At 42.5% G+C, this 24,600-nt stretch overlaps 2 protein-coding genes across 5 annotated transcripts in view; one reads left to right on the forward strand and one right to left on the reverse strand.

Annotated features, from left to right (window-relative positions):
* Positions 1-4,033: 4,033 nt before the first annotated feature.
* On the reverse strand, positions 4,034-18,775 carry OSER1 (oxidative stress responsive serine rich 1). 3 transcript variants are annotated; one of them, XM_039248504.1, is made up of 4 exons: positions 18,608-18,775; positions 14,743-14,859; positions 11,535-11,648; positions 4,034-5,271 (listed from the first exon to the last, which is right to left on the reverse strand). In XM_039248504.1, exons 2-4 carry the CDS (start codon positions 14,817-14,819, stop codon positions 4,584-4,586), a joined length of 879 nt encoding a protein of 292 aa, XP_039104435.1. In that variant the 5' UTR covers positions 14,820-14,859; positions 18,608-18,775; the 3' UTR covers positions 4,034-4,583. The 3 variants fall into 3 exon arrangements, with proteins under 3 accessions (XP_039104435.1, XP_039104437.1, XP_039104436.1); XM_039248506.1 differs by lacking the exon at positions 18,608-18,775 and adding an exon at positions 16,075-16,093; XM_039248505.1 differs by lacking the exon at positions 18,608-18,775 and adding an exon at positions 15,507-15,617.
* Positions 18,776-18,933: 158 nt separating this feature from the next.
* GDAP1L1 (ganglioside induced differentiation associated protein 1 like 1) overlaps positions 18,934-24,600 on the forward strand; it is a 46,541-nt gene continuing 40,874 nt past the window's right edge. The window contains exon 1 of one of the 2 annotated variants that reach the window (XM_039248492.1): positions 18,934-18,990. The gene's annotated coding sequence lies outside the window, so the exon portion shown is untranslated. Of the gene's footprint in view, positions 19,261-24,600 lie in introns of both variants that reach the window. The other variant, XM_039248493.1, reaches the window with a different exon arrangement.

Here is a 24,600-nt window from a genome sequence, read left to right on the forward strand (position 1 = left end):
TTTTCTAAACATGGAATGAATTCTAAACTGCTTTTAGAGGTAGCTGTCCCATTCTTGCTTTTCCCCAGGTCTTTTCTGGCTCCATGGTGCTGTTCTTTGATCAGAGACGGCAATCGTTCGCTTCCTCTGTTTCCTTCTCACTTAGCGAGTGTGATTGCTTCCTAGAGAGCCTGGAGGAGAGGAACCTGAAAATCCAGAAGAGAGAGAGAGGGCCTGCACCCAGAAATCCACTTGAGTACTTCTCAGCCATTGAAGACGCCTGAAGAAGCCCTGCCTCCCAGACAAGGTTCCCAGCTGGGTTAGGTGCCTTTGCACATTCAGGCTCTTCCTCCAAACTAAGTTGTTTGAAGCAAGGATTAGGTTCATTCCAAAAAAACAGCACGAACTCATGCTAAGTGCCTGGCACTCTGGCCCAACCTTGTGTGCCCAGTGCCTGCACGTTGTAGGTGCTCACCTTTCCTTCTCTGCACCACTTGGCAGCTTACAACTCTCTTCTTAGTTAAACGGTTTTTCACTCGACTGGCAGGGCTGCTCTCTTGATTCTGCTCCTGCCTCACTGGCTGCCCCTACCTAGTCTTTGGCTACTTCCTCCTCATTCCACCAACTTCTCTACCGTGGGAATGTCCAGAGCTTGGCCCTCTGTCTGGTTCTTTGATCTACATTCACTTCCCAGGTGGTCTCCTCCAGTCTGAGCTTTAAATAACATGCATATACTAATGGTTCCTAAATTTGTGTCTCCAGCCTATGCCTGCCTCTCTGCTGATCTCCAGTCATAGGTCCATCACCAGCTCAACATAGCCACAGGGTGGCTCGTAAGCATCTCGGACGACAAGGGCAAAATCAGACTCCCAACTTCTCCCATGTCTGCTCCTCCAGCCAACTCTCAGCTTCTGAAAACCTTTAGAGCCCTTAATTCCAGTCTTTCTCACACCCTGTTCCAATCCACTGGCAGATCTCCTCAGCTCTACCTCCACATGACTTCCAGAATACATCTTTCCTCTGCCAAGCTTCCAGGCCACCGAAAGCCATTGCCTGATTTGCTGTGGTGGCCTCCCAACTGCCTCCTTGCCTCCTCTTCCCCTGCTCCCCTGGGTCCACACAGAGCAGCCAGTGCCCTCTGGAAAGGCCAGTCTGATACCTCTCCTCCAAACCCCTCTCGCCTCTCCTCACCTCATTCGGGAGTCACAGCCTTTAAAATGGCCTGCAAGGCCCTCCATGACATGCCCCTGCCCCTTGCTGCTGTGACCTGGCCTGCCTCAAGCCTCGCTGACATCTTGCTGTTCTGTCAGGAATACCCTTCCCCCAAATATCCACGAGGATCACTCCCTCACTTTCTTCAGGTCTTAGTTCGGCTGTCACCCACCTCATCACAGAAGCTTCTCTGACCACCCAAAGAACAACCGTGCCCCCTCCCCCCGAGCCCTTATGATCTCGGAATCCTCCTCTCTCCCCTGTGGGCAAGGATGTCTTCTGCTTACTGTTCAGTTCCCAGCACTTAGTATCCTATGCCTGATACTGTAGGCACTCCGGGAATATTTGTTGAATAAATGGGATGAATGAATGTTCTAAGAACAGTTATTAGAGGCACACTGTCAGGACACTACTTTTCAAAACATTAGAGTAAAATTCCTCAATCCACAATCTGAAACCATCTCCCAGAGTGCATTCAAGAGAGATTGCTTTGGGGCACCTGGGTGCCTCAGTGGGTTGAGCTTCCTTCCAACTTCAGCTCAGGTCATGATCATGCGGTTCATGCGTTCAAGCCCTGCGTCAGGCAGGCTCTGTGCTGACAGCTCAGGGCCTGGAGCCTGCTTCAGATTCTGTGTCTCCTTCTCTCTCTGCCTCTCCCCTGCTCACACTCTCTCTTTCTCTCAAAAGTAAACAAACATTAAACAAAAAAAGAAAGAGAAATTGCTTCAATAAGCTGCATTCACAGGAGGTCAAATGTTCCAATGAGGGGCACTCCTATGACACCTGGCCCAACTGGGTCTAAGCAGAGTAATTTTTACCCTCAAGATTCATGTTTTGAGAAGGTTTTGACCAAAGTGTAAATACTTAAAATTGATTCCCATGATATCTGGAATGCTTAGCTTTCATCTAAGTTTGAATTTCAAAAACAGGTTACTCAGCCTTTGGAACTATGTCCTGACACCACTCCTCATGACAACTGGTAAAGGAAGATGCAGCTTTCTTCATTCCCTTGTGGCTGTTCTGATAACATACCGAATTAAGTAAATAACCAGGCGACCAGATTGAAAAGCAAACTAAAAAGGACTTAAGAGACTTAAAGATGAGGAACCATCTTTATTCAAGGAACACGCTAAACCCAATTTGCTCTACTCTCGCCAGCACAAAAGGTATATAGCAAGACACTGGTTGAGGTGAGGGAGTGGGTGGTAGACGCCTTTACAGTAGAAGCTCTAACAGCCTAGATGAGTGGTTCTCAAAGTGTGGTCTAGGGATCTACCCTTTCAGGGGGTCTGCGAGGTCAAAACTATTTTCGTGATATTAACATGTTAACCGCCTTTTTCATGTCCATTCCCCCACAAGTGTACAGAATTTTCTAGAAGTCACACAACATGCAGTGTTCACAAGAGGCTGAATGCAGAAGCAGATAGGAGACCTCGCTGTCTTCTGTTAAGCCAAACATGAAAGAAGTTTGCAAAATGTAAAACAATGTCACTCTTCTCACTAAAATATTTTGTTAATTTTTCAATTAAAAATGTTAACATGTAATAAAATCATTATTTTTAAATCAAGTGATACATCACTTCTTTAAATTTCTTGGTTTGAATGTCTGACATGGTAAGTGTTTATAAGTGTAACCCACATCAACAAAATCTCTTTGGCATCCTTAATTTGTAAATGAGTCATGAGACGAAAAGGTTTCACAACTCCTGCCTTGGGGATGTGCGGTAGCATTCCTTCTGCTTGTAATTATTAAGAAATCTCTCCGATCCCAGGGCTATGAGGGCAAGGAATCGCGCTCCCTTGCTCCAACCACAGCCTTCAGATGTCACTAAATCTGTCCTCAACTAGTAACTAGCAGAGATCTCCACTAGTTATGTTCAGGGCCTTTCCAGGCAATACCCTTCCCACCTCACACAGGCACAAATCACCTATGCGTGAAACCCAGACCTCAATGTCTTGAACCAACTGTCAGTGGGATGTTTTAGTAAAGAAGAAAACTTGCTTTGTAATCTACATAAAAGTTAAACAAACTTTCTATTAATGTGATGTTAAAATGGCTGGACAAAGTCTCACTAAATCTTGATGGGAATGCTTAGAATAGTTTAAATTAAAATAGAAGAGTGCTCGCTTCGGCAGCACATATACTAAATTAAAATAGAAGTGTTGTTGGCAGGGGGCGCTTTGGTGGCTCAGTCAGTCGAGCATCTGTATGACTTTGGCTCAGGTCATGATCTCACATACCTAAGTTCGAGCCCCACATCCAGCGCTGTGCTGACAGCTCAGAGCCTGGAGCCTGCTTTACAATCTCTTGTCTCCATCTCTCTCTGCCCCTCCCCTGCTCACGCTGTCTCTCGAAAAAATTAAAACGTTAAAAAAAATGAAAAAAGAAAAAAATATATATGTTATGTGGTATATGTAAAATCTACTTTGGAGCCACTGAATATGTTGGATTCATCCCCCAGCTGAAACTCAGGATTTTTTTTTTTTAAGCAAATTTTGGAGGGAATTTTGGGATGGCCAACCAGAGATACAGGATATATAGCACGTACAAAATTGTTTCAGGGTTGTCGGCAGTAAAGGGCAGTGAAAAGACAGAACATCCATCCAGAGTATTTGAAACTGAGGTATGAGATCCACATTACAACTGAGTGAAACAGGCCACACATTAAAATGCCAGAGGTGGAGAAGATGCACACTAGTTTCAAATATCACATCCCCCCTCCAACGGAAGCAGCCCCCTCCCCGCTGCTGCTTACCTGAGAAACACGAAGGTTACATAGCCTCCGTGTACCAAGCGCCAGCAGGGGTATATTTGGTGATGATTAATGATTCTCTCAAACAATACAGGGCAGGCCAGCTAGTTTATTCATACTGAATCTAAACCTTAGATCTCTGGCTTGACAGTAACATTAACAAACCTTGAAAGACACAATCAACTTGTGTTAACTCAGAGATGGCTTAAACCAGTCATATAAATTCTAAGATTCTGGGCTGGCGACTAGAGCATGATGAATGTTCAGTCCCGTTACAAAACGTTTCATTTTTCTTGGCCAAAAAATCTTAAACAGATCTGAAAAATGCACTGCTTTACAAAGGCTTGTACCATATAACCACTGCTACCAGTCAAGCAATTATGGTTTCTTCATCTCCCAGAAACTTTTCTAAATGAGAGGAGTTTTCCTTTGATCTGCTCGCCTTGGTGCATATGTAAGAATGCAGGGAGTAAGTTTAAAGAATGAAGATGAACTGAGATGCCAAGAAAAGTTTTTATTGCAAGCACAGTGAGCAGAAGGAGACATCTTCTCACACAACGTGGCCGCAAGGTCTGCCATTAACTAAATCTTTCTGACAACCCTTCATTGGTTTAAAGCATATTAATTAGCTCCTTGCTATCAGGTGTACATCATTTCTGCCATGTGGGACATTTTCTTGGGAATATACAAGTAATATTCCATGTAGCCTGACAAGTCCTCAATGGTCACATCATCCACATAGACTCGAGCTTGCTCAGAACAGGAGCGAGGAGAGCCAGACAGAGTTCTGGTGTGGAGCGACGGAGAGTAGTCCTCAAGCATGGGTCTTCGTTCTGGGGCCAAGGGAGGGACACTCTGCAGGCCTGAAAAGGAATATACTTCCATATCGTGCCATCTCTTACACTGGCACTCCTTGCCTATGCATGCACACGGCTTGCCCTGGTTTAGCTTGGAAACGGATTGAAAGTCAGAGAGATCATTGGCCTGGAGACTTGCTTGGGAGACTTGGGTAGCATCAGAGGAGTCTTCCTTCTTACTCTCTGACGGGAGCCTGGGAACCGAAGTTCTCAAAGGCTCAGCAACTGCCCCTGTGTGGTTAGTATCGAGAGAAGTAGAGCATTCTCCTGCATGGAACTCTTTAGGGGTGGGAATTCCCAGCCCACTGCTGCTATCGGGGGAGTCAGTCTGGCTTTTGTGCTTGAGCTGGCTGCTGGAAGTGGCAGCTATGGTACTGCAATGTATAAACTTCGGAGGATGAAGGACGGGAGACTTAGAACGTCGACGGCGCTGGGTCCTCACTGCACCTCGTGAAGACTTCCTTGAAGACCTAAGAGGAAAACAATGCACAAGAGGTTGGGATACACAGCTCCCCTAAACAGATTCTTTGTGAAAGCTGGAAACTTACCTCCTCTCCCCTGAAGTCTAGGGTCATGAGTTTCCCCCAAAGATATATGCTTACCTCCGTTTTCAAGCTGCCTAAGTCTGTCTCAAAAACTTCAACATCTCCCTATGCAAGCTACAGAAATAGGAAAGGTCAAGGGTAGTTTTTAATTGCATTTCTTGAGCCAGACACTGGGTGCAGAACACCTGCCCTGTCCCAACCCTTGGCCTGGGAACCTTTGGCCACTGGGTCTGGGAAAGCACCCTGTACCAAACTGCTAGATGCTGTGAAGTCCAACTCTTGTGCTCTATACCGTGAATGTAGCAGCTTCCGGACCACTTTGTGAGGCCGATGGTGCAAGTGGCCACTATGTCATGACTACCAAACAGAGCAGAAGATTTAGGATTCATTTCTCTTTTTTTTCCTTTTAAGAGAGAATCCTTGGGGCGCCTGGGTGGCTTAGTCGGTGAAGCGTCCGACTTTCGCTTAGGTCATGATCTCGCGGTTCGTGGGTTCGAGCCCCGCGTCGGGCTCTGTGCTGACTGCCAGCTCAGAGCCTGGAGCCTGTTTCAGTCTGTGACTNAGTGGCTGTAGAAAGTACCTCTAAGTAGTTTACACTGTGAGGAGCTAAGTCTAAGAGGGTCTCCATAAAATGTTCAGAAATTGTCAGGTATGGATCATCGGCAATGTTGGGTCCCAGAGCCAGACACGGTTTAAAACGATGATGATGGGGGCGCCTGGGTAGCTTAGTCAGTTAAGCGTCCGACTTTCGCTTAGATCATGATCTCGCGATTCGTGGGTTCGAGCCCCGCGTCAGGCTCTGTGCTGACTGCCAGCTCAGAGCCTGGAGCCTGTTTCAGTCTGTGACTCCCTCTCTCTCTGACCCTCCCCTGCTCATGCTGTCTCTCTCCTAGAAATAAAAACATTAAAAAAAAAAAAAAAGAGAGAGAGAGAGAATCCTCAGCACAGAGCCTGACGCGGAGCTCAATCCCACGACCCTGGGGAAATCAAGAGTCAGACGCAAACAGCTGAGCCACCCACGCACCCCAGGATTCATTTCTATCACTAGTAACAGCCGACAAACAGATTTAGACTCCCTCAAGTTTTCAGATAGTGGGAATTATCAGACATTCTATATAACTTTTAATAAAATACTTAAATAAGAGAACTGAGCAAAGGAAAAAAAGAGACTCAAAACTGTCAAGCAAAACTGAAAACAAAACCAAAAAAGAACTTTAAGAAATAAAAAACTATACTTAAAATTCAAGTAACTGGATGGGCCAAGCAGCAGAATACATAGAGCTAAGGAAAGAAATACTGAACTGGGAGATAAATCTGAATTATTTGTAACAGGGTTGAGGCAACTGTAGTCTGCGGGTCAATCTGGCCCCCAGCTGGCTAGCACTGTGAGCCATGGAGACCAGGCAGGGACCCCCCCTACCCCGTTCTCCACTCCCTGTGCCCGCCTTCCCAGCCAGATGTGTCCCACCACTGCCCGGTCCCAGGCTATCTACCATCTACATGTTGGGGCTCTGCTGTCAGTAACTGCTGGGCACTGCGAGGTAGACCTCAGCTCAAGTCTGGCTTATGCTGGGCTCTCGGGAGGAAAGAGGGGCATGCTGCAGTCTGGGTGCCACCGGGCCACAGGGTAAAACTAACCCAGTACTGCCCCCAGCCCCCTATCCCACCAGGCAAGTCATTTCCTCCTGACACTAAGCAACTGAACACAAAGTATGTCCATCAGCCAGGATGGTGTGCATCAGATAAATGGTGCAGGGCAAGAATTTTCTTGCTTATGTAAGTACCTACATAGTATCCTAATATCTCACCTCTTGGCCTCCAAAGCCTAAATTATTTACTAGCTGGCACTTTATGAAAAAAGTTTGCCTATCCCTGACGTAAAAGGTAGTAGAGACTTGGAAAAATGTAAAGAAAGTTAAAGAGGTATATAAGAGGTGCCTGGGTGGCTCATTTGGTTAAGCATCTGCCTCTTGGTTTCAGTTCAGGTCATGATCTCGCTGTTTGTGAGTTGGGAGCCCTGCATCAGGCTCTACTGGCAGCACAGGGCCTGCTTGGGATTCTCTCTCTCTGCCCCTCCCCAACTTACAGTGTCTCTCTCTCAAAATAAATAAATCAATTAAAAAAAAAAAAGAGAGAGAGAAAGAGAGGGGCACCTGGGTGGCTCAGTTGGTTGAGCGTCTGACTTCAGCTCAGGTCATGATCTCACAGTTCGTGGGTTCAAGCCCCGCATCAGGCCCTATGCTGACAGCTTGCTCAGAGCCCGGGGCCTGCTTCAGATTCTGTGTCTCCCTCTCTCTCTCTGACCCTCCCCTGCTCATGCTGTCTCTCTTTCTCTGTCTCTCTCTCTCTCTCTCAGAAATAAATAAAACATTTTAAAAAATTAAAAAAAAAAAAAGAGAGAAAGAGAACTATTGGGACCTCATCAAGATAAAAAGCTTCTACACTGCAAAGGACATAATCAAGAAAACTAAAAGGCAACCAACAGAATGGGAGAAGATACTTGCAAATGACATATCAGATAAAGGGTTAGTTTCCAAAATCTGTAAAGAACTTATCAAACTCAATACCCAAAAAAAACAAATAATCCAGTGAAGAAATGGGCAGAAGACATGAATAGACACTTTTCAAAAGAAGACATCCAGAAGTTCAATAGACACATGAAAAGATGCTCAGCATCCCTCCTCATCAGGAAAATACAAATCAAAACCACACTGAGATACCACCTCACGCCAGTCAGAGTGGCTAAAATGAGCAAATCAGAGAATGGGAGATGCTGGCGAGGATGTGGAGAAACGGGCACCCTCCTACACTGTTGGTGGGAATGTAAACTGGTACAGCCCCTCTGGAAAACAGTGTGGAGGTTCCTCAGGAAACTAACAATAGAACTCCCTTATGACCCAGCAATAGCACTGCTAGGAATTTACCCAAGGGATACAGAAATGCTGAGGCATAGGAGCACATGTACCCCAATGTTCATAGCAGCACTCTCCACAATAGCTAAAACATGGAAAGAGCCTAAGTGTCCATCAACAGATGAATGGATCAAGAAGATGTGGTTTATCTATACCATGGAATACTACATGGCAATGAGAAACAATGAAATCTGGCCATGTGTAGCAACATGGATGGACCTTGAGGGTGTTATGCTGAGCGAAATAAGTCAGGCAGAGAAGGACAAATATCATATGTTTGCACATATAGGAGGATTAGGAGGAACTTGACGGAGGAACAAGCGGGAGAAGAAGGGCGGAAATGGTGGGGGAAAGGGAGAGAGGCAAACCATGAGAGACTCTTGAATGCTGACAAAAACTGAGGACTGATGGATGTGGGGGGGAGGGGGGGATGGGCATGGAGGAGGGCACTTTGGGGATGAGCACTGAGTGTTATGTAGAAACTAATTTGACAATAAACTATTTGTAAAAAAAAAAAAAAAAAAAAAAAAGAAGATGTGGTTTATATACACAATGGAATACTACTTGCCAACGAGAAAGAATGAAATACTGCCATTTGTAACAACCTGGATGAAACTGGAGGGTATTATGCTGACTGAAATAAGTCAGTCAGGGAAAGACAGTTATCATATGTTTTCACTCATACGTGGAACTTTAGAAACTTAACAGAAGACCATCGGGGAAAGGAAGGGGAAAAACAGTTTCAAACACAGAGGGAGGCAAACCATAAGAGACTCTTAAATACAGAGAACAGACTGAGGGCTGATGGGGGGTGGAGGGAAATGGGTGATGGGCGTGGAGAAGGGCACCTGTTGGGATGAGCGCTAGGTGTTGTATGTAAGTGATGGATCACGGGAATCTGCCCTCAAAACCAAAAGCACACTGTATATACACTGTATATTAGATAACTTGACAATAAAGTGTATATTTAAAAAAAAGAGAGAGAGAGATGTAAGATAGAATAAGAAGTCTGGAGTCTCTGAAGGAAAGAGTACAAAGCATGGAAGACAAGTGATTTTTGAAGAGAAAACGGCTGAGAAATTTCCTGAATGGATGAAAGAGATCTACAGACACTGGCAGCACCCTGAAACAGGACAAATAAAGAGCAATCCACATCTAGACACACTGTAGCAAAACTGTAACATTTTAAAAGCAGCCAGAGACTAGACATGTTATTTCCAAAAAGAACAATAAGACTGAAAATAGACTGACTTTTCAACATCAGCAATGAAGCCGAAGACAATGAATATCTTCCAGTGCTAAGAAAAAAAACTCAGAACTATGGCTTCAGACATCAAATCAGGTATATTGTTCAAGAACAAGGATGAAAAAAGATATTTTCAGATAAAGCAAGGTATATTTACCAACATAACATGGTGTTATACAACGGGGAAGAGGGGTGAGAGGGGCACAATTCAAACTTATTCTATGGGTAGTTCTACAAAAGGCCCTATTTACTAACAGACCTTTGCTAAAGGAATTTCTGAAGGAAATACTTTAAAAGACAGGCACCCTCTATAGAACGTCTGAGTTGTAAGAATGGTGAGCAAAGATACTATAAATGAGATAAATTTAAACAAACGCTGTTTATTTAAATAATAAAATAAAACCTAATTTGTGAGATTAAAAAGCGAGAAAACTAAAATATTGGGCAATGACACATGGAAGTCAGGAGGTCAAAGTAAAAAAAAGTGCGTGGGTCTACTTATACGTGGATATTTTAAGGGACTTGTATTTTTTCTTCCTCATGGATTTTCTTAGTAACATTTTCTTTTCTCTGGCTTACTTTCTTATAAGAATGCACTATATAATATATAAAACATTCAAAATATGTGTTAGTTGACTGTTTAAGTTATCTGTAAGACTTTGGGTCAACACTGGGCTATTAGTAAAGTCTGAGGGAGTCAGAAGTTATGCATGGATTTTTAAACCTGCACAGAGACTGGCGCCCCAACCCACATGCTTTTCAGGGGTCACTGTAATAACTTTTATCTTTGTTAAGCATGTATGGTGGAATTTCAACATGAATTACTAAAAGAATAGAAACACAGCATATAATTTCCAAACCAGTAGAAAGAAAAGTGGTAAGGGAAAAAAACACACCCATTTCAAACAATTTTTTAAAAGGTAAGGAGAAGAGGGAAGGTAGGAAGAGTAAAAACAAACAAACAAGCACAAAAACAGAAAGAAGCAGGACAAATAGCATAAAGTAAAATGGCAGAAACATGTCTAAATATATCAATCAACAATCCAAATAAATAAATGCACCAAACCCAGCAGTTAAAAAGATTATCAGATTGAATAAAACAAAGTAAGCCATATGTAACAAGACACACACATCTAAAATTTTAAAACACATGGTGTTGAAAATAAAAAAGATTAAAAAAAGATACAACAGGCAAATACCAACCAAAAGATGACTGGATTAACTATATTAATTCTGGACAAAATAGGCTTTTAAAAAAGCCATTATGAGCAGTTAAGAATATCACTATATAATTAAAAATCTCAATTCATCGGGAAGAAAACATTCTAAGCTCGTATGAACCTACACTGTAAAAACCTAACAAAAACAGCTTCAAAATACATACAGCAAAAACATAGAACTTAAAGGGAAAATAGGCAAATACACTCCCATGGGGAAGATTTCAACATATATCTTTACTGATGGATTAAAAATAATTATTGGAAAAAAATTACTGGAAAAAAGATTCAAATAACACATTTAGAAGCTTGACTTAGTGAACATAAAAGAAACCCAAGAATGATTAGAGAAGACCCATTCTACTCAAAAACACATAGGACATTTATAAAAACTGACTATTAATCAAGCCATACAGCTAGTCTCAGCAAATTCCCAATTGAGAAGAATAGTTCTTCTCTAATCACTGAGTCTTGGGTTCTATATCTAACATACCCTTTTCTGGATATTCAAGGAAGAAAGCCCAATAATAATTTAAAGTATTTGGGATAGGGGTGCCTGAATGGCTCAATCGGTTAAGCGTCTGACTTCAGCTCAGGTAATGGTCTCATGGTTGGTGAGTTCGAGCCCCACATCAGGCCCTGTGCTGACAGCTCAGAGCCTGGAGCCTGCTTCGAATTCTGTGTCTCTCCTCTCTCTTCCTCTCCCCACCTCACACTCTGTCTCTCTCTTTCTCTCTCTCAAAAATAAGTAAACATGAAAATAAAAAAATAAAGTATTTGGGATAAAAACCATCTGCAGTAAGAAACTCTCACCCATGCCAACTGTCTTTAGATGCACATGTGGTTTTCAGTTTGGTATCATCTGCTGCTGTTCTGACCGTTGCTCTGACACTTGTGCCTTCTCCAACAGACAAAGATGCCATGGACCTGAAGAAAATAACAAAGTTTACTGCTTATAAAAAAAATGAAAGGAGACCTTACTGCTCCCACCAACTTAAACACAACTTGTATTAATACCTTTCTTCTTTCTCATTTGGGTTTCTCAAAAAAAGTGCTGCTTTTGCAGGAAATTTTCCTCTAAAACCAAATTTAGGGGATCCCTAGAAGCCCATGGTTTTAAAATCATAAACCAAAGAGTAATTCCTAAGTATGACCAGCATCAGGATGTAAATAGACTTTAAGGCTGTTTTTCTGGGGTAGATAAGGCCTTATGTCCACAGAGAATGCTCATGACACTGACCATTTATTGTAGGTAGGTCAATCAGAGCCATGAGAACTGGGCTAAGGACCAAAAACTTCAGGGGACTCATTAACTTGAAAATGAGTATCTTTTACAAACAATTAACTTGAAATATTACTGAGAGTTAAATCTTTGCAACTTAAAACTACATAAATAGGGGTACCCAGTAAAGATGAAAAAATGTGAGAGAAAGAAAATATCTATAATCGCACAATGGAGAGATTAAAAACATTAACATTTTGGTATAAATCCTTCCAGACCTTTTCGATACACACACACACACGCACACGCGCATGGCTCCTACTATACACACTGTGATATAAATAATCCTTTAGAAGGAAATATTAATCTACTAAAATAAAAAGATGTTCACTGAAATAATTTAAAATAAAAAGTAACTAGAAATAACCTAAATTCCCTGTAGAAAATAGAAAATACTACATTATATAAGTGACGACATATCTATTCAATGGAATATTAGGAATGTATTAAAAATTAGGTGAACAGGGGCGCCTGGGTGGCTTAGTCGGTTAGGCGTCCGACTTTCGCTTAGGTCATGATCTCGCGGTTCGTGGGTTCGAGCCCCGCGTCAGGCTCTGTGCTGACTGCCAGCTCAGAGCCAGGAGCCTATTTCAGAGTCTGTGTCTCCCTCTCTCTCTGACCCTCCCCTGCTCACGCTGTCTCTCTCTCTCTCCTAGAAATAAATAAAAATATTAAAAAAAAAAAAATTAGGTGAACAAAGAACCTTGAATGACAGGAAAATGCTAATTACATAACATTAAGAGAAAACAGCATAAACAACTATACGTATATTACAATGTCAACTATGTAAAAATACCGTATATTATGTACTGATGGTCTAGATGCTAATAGCATTTATGTTAAACTGTGATTTTTACTTCCTTTTTGCTTTTGCAAATTTTTATAATAAGAATGTATTCTAATCAGATAAAAAAGGTTATGTTGTTTTATAATAAATATATAGAAATTTGTCTTGATAAGACAAATACCATCAGGAATCAAAACCTGTTGAACAGGATCGTGCTAAATTCCTGGCAAGGCCTGTTTAGTTTATGAGTCAGTGCCTCAGATGTCCCATTAGTAAATCAGCAACAGTATCAAACAACTAGAAACATATGATACATTACACAAGTCCTATTCTGCTTAGTCATGGTATATGACTCTACTCTCTGATTTTCTCAAAAGTTCTACACTGCTCCTTCCCTTTCTATAATTTTACTCCAGGCAGATCACATACTACAAAGATATAATATTTGACCACAGGCTTGAAGACAGATATCTTCAAAGTTTTTTTTATGTTCCATATCCCAGGTAATTTTTAGGGGTATTGAAATAGCTTAATTTTATGTTCCAACTTCCTAAAATACCAGGAAAGAAATCTGTGTATGAAGGGTTACTCATATGAATTGATATATTATTAAGGGATTTATAAGTCTATGTGTGTGTATACATTCCTAGCATTTTCCTGATTAAAAAAATTATTCCTATACCAGGTATCACAAAGGAACATAACCATAATCTGCAACTACCTGTTTCCCTGCTTTTTGTTTCCCAAAATGGCTTAAACGGTAGTGTTCAATTTTAATGGCAGATGACCATATCAGAAAAGCTACTGGGAGGAGAAAGATATTTATTTCAAGTGTCACAGAAGCAAACATGAACACCTTTAACAGTTCTTGTGCAGATCAGTAGTATAAATCTTCTCACTTGGCAGGCCAAAACCAAAACAAATTAATATTAGCATTAAGCAAACAGCTCTATCAACAACTATTTAATTTTTACTGTGTGCCAAGTACTGTGTGCAACTCTTCATGTTGTCTTCAAGGCAGCATATAAAGGAAGGGTTAAGAGCACAGGTTCTGCAGACAAACTGTCTGGGTTCAAATCCTGACTCTACCACTTCTCACCAAAGTGACCTGTAGAAGTGACCTAATTCATCTGTAGCTCATCAGTAACCTGGAATAAGAGCAGTATCTATCTTCTAAGTCAGTAGTGAGGATTAAATAATGTGCACAGATGCTTAAACCAGTGTCTGGGGCACAGTGAGTGAGTGACAAATTTCAGTGATTATTACTTGTTGTGAAGTGTTCCACTCTCAGCTTCCAGTGTTTATTTTCCATTCATAAAAAGGAATATTCCATATCTACCAAAAATTTGAGATTTTTTTCTGGCCTGGGGTGGAGAATGGGGATGAAAAGAGTCCTGCACAGAACATTTTGCAAAGGGTGAAATATTAACATTCAGACAGCAGCTGGTCTGCAGGTGCTCTAATTAGTTTGGCCAAAGGGTCCAAGATTATTGATCTCAGTGACAGAACCCTAATGAATAGAGGTTTCCATAGTGATAGGCTCAGCAATCAGAGCCCATGAAATCGAGAATGTCTGCAGATTTCTATTGAGCCAATTCACTTTTAGGGAAAAAATACTGTGATTCCCTAGAGATGTATGAGGAAATTCCCAAAGGGACGCTGCTTGATAATTTTGATGAAAGACAGAGGTGGGGAAGCCTCCTCCAAGCTAAGGGAAAGCAAAACACCCAGCCTGGAGCACAAATGAGCTGCTATTTTTCAAAATGTAATGTTAAGAGTCTCTTTTATAAGTAAAATAAAGCTGTGCAAAATTTGGTAGAATGTCACACCATTAGCATTTTTATCTTCTATGGATAATGAGAAATTTTAGAAGAAAACAATATCTTCTTCAGAGGAAAAGGCTATTCAAATCTAGTAAACATCTCCAAATAATATATTACGTATTTAATTACCCTGAGGCATCCACTCTTAATTTCTTGAAAGCGGTCTGTAGACTCTCCTCCTCTCCATCCTTGGCTTCAGATTTCATTGTGAAAGTTTTTACACTACTATGGATGTTGCCGTTAATACTGAAAAATAAAATGAACAAAATGAAAACAGGCAGTTCAAAAGTGTACCTTTTGTTAAAAATCTATATTCCTTATACGATTTCTGCCTGTTAGGGCGAAAAAAGCAAATTTCTATTTTTAAAAGGTAAAGTTTCAGTGTAGACAATTAGAGGCTATAGGTTTTATTTATTAAGAAAAGACAAATGAAATGATACAGAAACATATTTACTAGAATAGACTTTTTTTTTATTGTCGTTCACAAATGTTATATTAGTTTCAGGTGTACAACACAGTGATTTGACAATTCTGTATCTTACTCAATTATTATGATAGAATTTAAACTGACCAAATACTTGATGCCAACATTCTATTACACAGTTCTGGAAACCAGATCACCTGAAATCTGTTTAAGTACACTGTTTAACAGAAAGGTAAAAATCTATCTGGTTGTAGAGGTCTAGAAACCCACAAACAAAATGTCCTCTGCATTAGAAATACAGAAGTAAAAAGTTCAACCTATAGCACTCCCAATTCTTTAAAATGATACCAAGTATTTGTGTAGTCCAACCCTAACAATTCCGGTTAAGTATAACTTCATGACACACAACATTTCTCTAAAGCAATTCTGACCATGAGATCAATATTCACATTCAAGTATTCATACTCACATATCAAGATGTCACCATTGTTAGAACAGCATTACAAGTATGTGTCAATGATTATTGATTATTCCACACTCTACCAAGGTTGATACCTTCATTTTTATTAGCTTTGAAGCATTTTAATCATTACACTAGAGAGAAAATAAATGAACTATGCTTGTAACTCAAAAAGATAAATAGAACAAAGTTAGCCAAAAGAAAAAGGTGGGAAGTAAAAAGATATAGAGAAATTATTTTTCTATAGAGGCACCATTAAATGACCTCCACTTAATCAACCAGTTTGATTAATGAGAATTCTCCATTCATCCACCTTGACTTTTATATTTAAAGAAAGAAAAGGGAAACAGGGCCTAACTAAAGCAATAAGAGACACAACAGAGAAGTCTGTTAATAAATCCTTCGAAATCTAGTTTCCTGATTTCACTCAAGGCAATAAAGTAGCTAATATCAAATCTGAACAAAAAATAAATCATTATCTATGAACATACCACAGGGAATCAAAAATTTAAAAAGGTAAAACAAACAAACAAAAAAAAGAAGACAGCGGATTTGTGAAGTAAAGGATTAACTTTACCTCTTCCTTATTTCTAACCTGCTAACCCCATCTAACCCCCTACCTCTACACCCCATAAGAGGTGTACCCTCCCCTCTCCCCCTACAGCACTCTCAGAAGGAGCAGTGCCTTTCTGTGGACCCTTCTAACTTCTGATTCCTTATCTGCTCATTTCTCAGGGGTGAGTGTGAGGTTATTGTGAGACCTCTAATATTCCAAAGGTCAGAGTGTCATAATATGTTTGATATAATGTAATCATGTAGTGACAGTGGTAGAATAAAAAAGCAAGAAATTAAGACTATTCCTTTCATTTCACGTATTCATTTACTCACATGTAGAAGAACGTATTCTAGGCAGATCTCTCTGGCAAACCCGGAAAAGTCTCCAAAGAATTCAGCTAGCTTTTACTGCAACTTCTTAAGTCAAAAAATTTAAACACACTCCCCACATATTTTGCTTATTTAATCAGTATATGAACTTGAGGAAACATCATCAATCCCAAAGTTCACTGGTTTCTAATTTTTTTGGGTTTAGAGCAGGATCCTCCCCCAGATACACAATAATATCCTATATATCTGGGGAGAAATGTGAGCAAAGAACACATATCCTAGTATTTTTGAAGCTCCACAGTACCTAAAAGAGTACTATTGTACACTGTAAACAGATTCTTCCTGCTGGCAGAACTAAATTAAAGTTTGGCTTAAACAATCTTAGTCTCCCCACCTCCTAAGACCCCACACAAAACCTCTTCTAGGACTCCTTGGAAATCAGTACACATCACATCTAAATACACACTGAATTCTATAGGCAGAAATTTATTCTGTCCACAAATATTTACAGAATTCCCTCCATGTGCTTTACCACTAGACTGGATGTCAGGAACTGAAGGATAACCCTGACACGTATCAGGGCTGTGTAAAGACTGGTCTCTCATTCCTGCCCTAACTTTGTGCTAAACAGCTTTGCACCCAGATATGTAATTTTTAATTATATAGTGCTAACTTAATTGCACTGCAGGTGACCTCTAAATGTTAATGCAAACTTAGTTAACATTCTTGTCGCACACTAAAAGATCTATTATTTGAAAACCAAAACAGACCAAAAAATAAAAACTGGCTATAGACTAAAATTTTAGGAATGAAGCTCTATTTTCAGACTTCCAGTATTCCGATTCAGCACCTTTTCCCTCAGTTACATTAACCCAGAGAAAGGCTGAGTTTTAGACATGACTAAATATAAATAAGTCTTAGACGTGAGCTAAATCAGAGGGTGTTTGTAATTACAAAAGGCTCATTATGCTCCTCTGTATTCCTAGTTTCCCATTCACTCAAAACTAACTCCGGGACACTTATAATTGGTTTGCCCTTTTTTCATTAATATTAAATTTGTGGAGACATACTTGCCGTTTTCACTGCCCTGACTTCTGGAAAATGGAACAATCCCCAAAGAGATCAAAGGCCTATTAGAAGTTACGTTGTACTGTTTTAAGTTAAATCACAAGGAGCAATTTAACTTTGCCTCGGATTTTCCCCAACCTTTCAAAAATGACAAAATTTTTCTAAGTTCCTCCATCAAAAGGGCAAATTCCTGGTTTCCTCTATCAACGAATAGCATGTGTCACAATCTTATTTATATCTTGTAGTTTTAACCAAGACCTCTTTTAACCTCAAGTCTAGGTCCAAACTTCCAGGACCCTGAAAAGACCTGAGATCAATCAATAAAGGATCCTCGCGTAAGCGTGTCATCACAATGTTAAAGATTTAGAAACTTTCCCAGCCTACGGGGAAGCGTGGAGCGCGGAAAATAAAACTCTGTCCAGCAACTCTTTAAGATGTAAACAAGTCCTGGTAGAAACAACTGGCCCCCAGATCAAAACACACGCACATCTCTTTCTACACACTGCCTCACCCCCTACACTCCCGGTGCTAGAGCCAAAGCACGATGTTAATTTTGTCCCCGCCCCCAACCCCAAAACTGGGTCGGTCGCGATTAAACGCGATCCGGGGAAAGGTCAGAACTGGGGCCGAGGGGAAGGCTCGGGAAGTGGGGTGCTGTCTGAGGCCCAAGCTCTGTCCGCCCGGGATCTCCAGCTGGAAAGGTGCCCCTGTTGGAGACTCCCCGGGTCAGGATCGGAGGCTGGAGTCGCGCCGAGGCGCAAGGGATGCAGGAGGAGGCGGGAGCTGAGCCGAAGAGGCAGCCAACGAGGCTGGGTCTCGGAAACAAGCGAGAAAGGGCGGGAAGGGGCAAAGGGCGGCCAACGAAGGCGAAAAGGGGAAGCTACTGCCGGACGGGAGCGAGCGGAGGGGCGGGACGCTGCGGGGTCCACGGGGGCGCGGGAAAGGAAGACACAGCGGAGCTCGGGCCGGGCCAGGCCGCGGCGGCCGAGGGGGCGCGGAGAGGCCCAGGCCCAGGCCCGGCCCGGCCCAGGCAGTCAGCGCCGGGGGACGACGTGACGAGAGGCGGGCGGGCCCAGACGTAGCCGCCCGCGGCCAGGCCGGGTGGGCCGGGCGAAACGCGGTGCCACGGCCCCTCCCCGTCACGTCCACGTACTCACCTCCTCGCAGCTGGGGCGCTCCGGGGATCCAGTCCCGTCGGTTCAGTTCGTCTCTCCCGGATCGCTGCGCCCGACTGACCCGGATCCAAACCCGCGGAGGGGGCAGCCCGCGCCTCCGGGGTCGCACTGCGCCTGCGTCACTCAAGCCCACGCCCCGCCTCCGGCTCATGCTCCTCCTAGCCCAGTGACTCTGCAGCGCGGTAGGCGGTGGCTGCGCAAGCGCAAGGCGGCTGCCCTGCCTCTCAAACACCCCGCACCCGCCCCTCTCGGAAGCACGTGAAGCTTACGTCATTTCCTGTTATTCTCCTCGCTGATTCCCCCGTCCTAGGAGGATTCGCTGCGGACTCGCGTTTGGGGCGTGCCCGCTTCCTCCTGTCGGTCAGGTGAGTGAGTAGGCGCCGTTCTTCGCTGTTGCTCAGCAGCCTCACTTCCCGAGGTCTTCCTGCGCTCGGACTCGCCCTGGAGTCACGAAGGCGTCGGAAATTCCGGTGCCTGAGCCAGCGTAGGGGAATCTTCGCGGCACCGGAGCCCCGCTGATCTCTTGCCAGAGTCTCCTCGGTGCTAAGGAAGCGGACCTCTTGCGGCATCTCCAGAGCTCGGACACCAGCCGTCGTCTCCTGGGCATCTTTTAAGGCCTGCAGAGAAGCGAAGAGGTATCAGGGCTATGAATGTGAGGCCGGAGTCGGAATGGCTCTAGTGCCTCTGTTGTTTGACCTGAGACAGATGCTGTTACCTGCCTGGGCCTCAGTTTCTACAACTGTTAAGTGAGGAGGAAGTTAGACTATATATATCGGCGAATCTTCCCCCCCACCCCAAGGCATGGACTCCTTTAAAAATCTAATAAGAACGCGACGGAGAAATGGACACACACACAATGAATTTTGCAAAAACCTTTATAGGGCATTTCACCCAAGTAGGTGATTTTCAGGAATCTTTCCATTTTTATGAGCCTGACGGTTGCTCAAATGAAAGCAAAGAAGGGGTGAGGTGTGCAACAGTTGCAGCCTCCTCCTGCCACGGGGACTGGTTCCACTGAACCAGCTGTGCCTCTCATCACTCACCATGCCTGGATTCACGTTTGTACTGCCCCGAGTCTTGTGGGAAAGATCACTTTCCTGCCTAGAATTATCTAGAATTGGTTGGGGCCGAGCACCAGCGTGAGGGTTGTTACCTGAACCCAAATTGGGGCCTTCCACCCCCACTCAATTGATCCTTAGGTGTAGTCCCCTAACTAGAGAGGCTGCAGGAAGTAGTCCAGTCTGTCCAACTTAACCAGACTTTGGAATACCTGATACACGTCTGGGAACGGGATGGACAGGTTATTGTATAAGATTGTTAAGCATAAAGTGTGTAGTGGGCCCGGGGCATAAGGTTGTTAAGCATAAAGCGTGTAGTGGGCCCGGGGTATAACATTTTAAATTCTCCTTGTTCATACCAAAGGCTCAATAATTAACAGGGATGAAAAAACTTGTTTACTGTAAAGTTCCAACATCATATCTGATGATGCTGATAATAACGGCTTCTCTCTGCCATGCAGCAGCTGTGTGCGTGTTCTCTCATTTAATATTCCTGGGATTTTATACATATTACAGATGAGGATGCCTGGGATTCAGATCACTTGTTCTAGCTCCTCCTTGTCCTGTCACCCAGTGCTAGTAAGTGACTGAGTCAAGATATAATATATCTCAAAAGCCTGCTGCCCGTTTCTCAATATCTCTTAGGAAAGAATAAAGGAGATGAAATTGTGCATTTTTTTCTCAGAAGTTGTGAAGTGAGTTGCATCAATACTAAATATGTGTTATTAAGCTGTCATAGTTGAGGGCAAGGACTGCGTCCGGTCTCCAAAGTCAAACAGAATTCCTGGAGGTTAGTACGTGCTAAATACAATTTTGGTGAATTCTTCATTCTACCTAAGTTCCATCCATTATGGCATTAAATACTAACAACCAAAAAAATTTTAAGTGCTTCGCATAAGCATAGCTCCATCATAAAGTCAGATGCTTCCTGAGAATGTGGCTCATTACTTGGGGAGTATTTGGAAGGTGAGAGCCTCTTGGGAAAACCAAAGTCTGTTAACTCACACCATTTACTGTGGCCTGAAACTTCAAGTCATTACTTCTGATAGACCTGTCTCATTGTGTGGTACCTCATGACTGATTAAGAGAAGCTACGAAACATGTGATCTGAGGGAACAAAAAGCCAGATACGCCTCCTGTTTTAGCAACACAGGGTCTTTCTAGCCATGGAAAAGCCCCTGAACTTATGAGAACTTTATATGTATTTAGGAAATTGACTTGGTATTAACATAATGCACATAGCAATGTCATTTAATCAGAAAGCTATAGTAGCTATAAAATTCCCTTAGCAGTACTTATTTCTTATTTCATCTACCTTCTAACTGATTGAATAGAGGAGACTTAATTTCATCAATTTATACTGCAAAAACAATCTGTCTACATAGGAAGATAACTTTTGATTTTAAAAGATAACTTTGGGGGCACCTGGGTGGCTCAGTCCGCTAAGCATTCAACTCTTGATTTTGGCTCAGGTCATGATCTCAAGGTCATGATAGCCTGCTTAAGATTCTCCCCTGCCTCCTTTGTCTCTTTCTCTCTCTGCCCCTCCCTGCACGCATGCACTCTCTCATAAATAAATAAAATAACTTTGGAGAAGGCAAGTTCAAAACCTTAAAAAAATTATTTTCCCAACAATGTGAGTGCCATCCTACCCATTGGTAATCTGGAATCGTGGTCTTAAAATGTTTTAAGGCTCAGATAAATTTATTTATCTTTTTTTTTTTTTTTTTTTTTTTTTAAATTTATTTATCTTTTACCTGATACAATTTTAAAAATAACTTTGGAGTAGAAGATGATGATAATGATCATTTCTATTCTGATTTACAAGGATTGTTTCATTTTATCTTCATAACTAATTTGCAAAGCAGTTGCTATTTGTTTCCTCATTTTACAGCTAAGGAAACTAAGGATCAAAGCAGTTAGATAACTTGTCCAAGGCTACACAGCTTGAAAGTGGTAGAATTGGAATTCAAATCTAGGCCATCTGACTCTACACCCACCTTACTGATCACTGAGTTACATCACTCTTCTTAGCCTCAACCCATCTCTCCTTTATATACCCTATGTAGATCAGACAAGTTGATCGTCTATGAAATACATTGGGCTTGAGGAAATTGGTTGCCCAGGGTCTGGGACTGTGCCAGCTACACTTGAGTTGCCTGTCCTTGAACTCACCAAGCACATTTCCCTCTCAAGTGTTTTGTATTTGATGTTCCCTCTGCTTGGAACATGGTTTACCCATGACTCTTCTCTTCATTCGAGTCTCTGCTCCTATTAGTTCCCCGTCAGGACCTTTCCTGGCTACCCCATAAAGCCCCTTCATTTGTATCCCTTCAGCTGGCTTTATTTTTCATTATAGCACCTAACACCTCCTGACAATATATATTCATTACCGCTCCTGTCACTACAATAGAAGTGACCTGAGAACAGAGACTTTGCCTCTTTTGTTTATCACTGCTTTTCTTATTGAATCTAAGATGATCTTTCCCACAGTTCAGCACTCTAAAAATCTGGATGTGTCCTATAATTGATAGTTGTGTCCTGGTAGCATTTGGTTTTTGTTTTTTTTTTTTCTTAATTATACCTACAAAATATAGGGAAGCTTTAAAATGATGGTGTCTTTGGGGCGCCTGGGTGGCTTAGTCGGTTAAGCGTCCGACTTTCGCTTAGGTCATGATCTCGCGATTTGTGGGTTCAAGCCCCGCATCAGGCTCTGTGCTGACTGCCGGCTCAGAGCCTGGAGCCTGCTTCGGATTCTGTGTCTCCCTCTCTCTCTGACCCTCCCCTGCTCACGCTGTCTCTCTCTCTCTCTCCTAGAAATAAATAAAACATTAAAAAAAAATTTTTTTAAATAAAATAAAATGGTGTCTTAGAGTTGATGAAAATACAGTGTATCCTCAGGGCCCAAACTCTTACCTGGCACAGAGTTGGCGCTCTAATTACTGGTCAAGTGAAATCCTTGACTGCACACTATGTGCCAGAAACTGTTTAAATATTTTTAATCTCCACTATTATCCTGTTATGAAATACTCCCATTACCAAAGCAATTCCGTAGAGGGTAGTGAATGTGTGGTGTCATTTTGGAGGTCTGGGAGAGAAAAAGAGAGCCGCGTCCTGGTCTCTGCGGTGGCACTGTGGTATGTCACGCTTCCTTGCTTGTCCTCCGTTCCCACTCTTCTTTCCACAGACTTTAGCGACTACCTGCTGCTTGCCCAGGGCTGTGTATAACAGAGGCACAGGACGCTGTGGGGGCATCCAGAAGGGTTGCCTGGCCTGGTCTGGAGGTACAGAGGGATGTCCCAGACAAGGCTTCCTGGAGGAAGCTCTATCTAAACGGTTTTGAAAGGCAGACATTAGACCTAGGGAGTGAGAAGGGACTGGGATGAGAGTGGAGAGCATCCAAGCCAACTCAAGGAGAGAATTGTGTGAAATTCTCTTTAGCATTCTGTCCTTAAGCAAAAAAGTGACGTGCCAGCCATTTATTTCACCCTGGCAGCCTCTTAGAAAGCAGATGAGGAAGGAGGGGGATGTAAAAGAGGCCAGTTTGAAGACATTTGAAGTAAAGTAAATGAAGGCCAGAACTGGAACAGTGGCTAAAGCAGGGAGAGGCATCTAAGGAGCCCTGGCATCTAAAATTAGCGCACTTGGCTGGGCATGCTGGTCAGAGTGAATGAGTGGCCAGTAGGTGGCACCATTCACCAGGGAGGGAGATCCAGGAAGCCAGTAAGTTTAAGGAATGGGGTGAATTTAATATGGGGCATAAGGAGTTTAAAGAGCACATTGAAAGCACACCCATCGTGAAGGGTCTTCATCTTAGAGGCCCTGTCAAGGAAGTTGTTGTCAGAATCGTGGGGACTATGGAAGAGAAGAGAAATGACCATTTTGTTTTAGAACGATTACTCTGGTTTCAGCCTGGATGACACAGTGATCCAGTCCTGAGTTGGAAGGGATCTGAAGAGCAGGTGGCCGTAAAAATGGAGAGCACGTTAGCAGATTGAAAGGCGTATACATTGAGCTTTGGTGAGAGATTAAATGTGAGCAAAAATGGACAATGAAAATCTGCCTTCTGGATGAGCCACTGATTGGGTATGTTTCTAATGTAATCCTAATGAATCCTGTTGACAAGGAACAGATGAAAAACAATATTTAAATGGAGGATAATAATAAAAGCTAGAACGTTTAGAACTCTTGATACATGTCAGCAAACTCTATCTAATCCTCACAACAGTCTTATGAAATTACCTTTATCATCTTTATTTTCCACATGAGGAAACTGAAAGCAAAGCACGGTAACTTGCCTGAGGTCACACAGCTAGTACGTGCTGGAGCTAGAATTTGAACCAAGGTTGTCTAGCTAAAGCCTGCTCTCACCACCTGCCTGGAGTGAGAGCCCTCTCCATGAGGAGCTCCATTTAGTCCCACTGAACTTGAGAAATCTATGGGACGGCCCTGTGGAGGCCTGGGTTGAGGTGGAGACAGCCTGGACCTTGTGTTCTTGAGTTTTGGACCCTGGCAATGTATTACTTAGGCAAAACAACAACCAAAAATCTAAAGAGCCCCTGCTCAAGGCTGTTGAGCTAAGCCTTTATTAAGACATTGATTTACCACATCTGCCAATTTCACAATGGCTGGGTTGAGTTTTTTAATTTAAGTCTTGAATAAGTCTTCTACTTATTCTACATTTTGAACTGTTGTATTATGGTTTCCTGACTCCAAGAATTCTTTCCTTGCCCTGCGTGGTCTCTTACCAGTCTTCCCTCTCAGGTGTTGACGCTTAGCTACCATTTGTCAAAGTATTTCTTCATTCTCTGCTTATACATTCATGAACTTCTAATTCTGCCGAGGGAAAAAGAAAAGGTTTCACTAGAAAGGTGCACCTGTGTCCTCAGAAGCTGTTGGATATGAGGTCCTGTTCTG

This window comes from Hyaena hyaena, unplaced genomic scaffold (assembly GCF_003009895.1).
Source record: "Hyaena hyaena isolate Hyena2069 unplaced genomic scaffold, ASM300989v1 scaffold_312, whole genome shotgun sequence".
Lineage (NCBI taxonomy): Eukaryota > Metazoa > Chordata > Mammalia > Carnivora > Hyaenidae > Hyaena > Hyaena hyaena.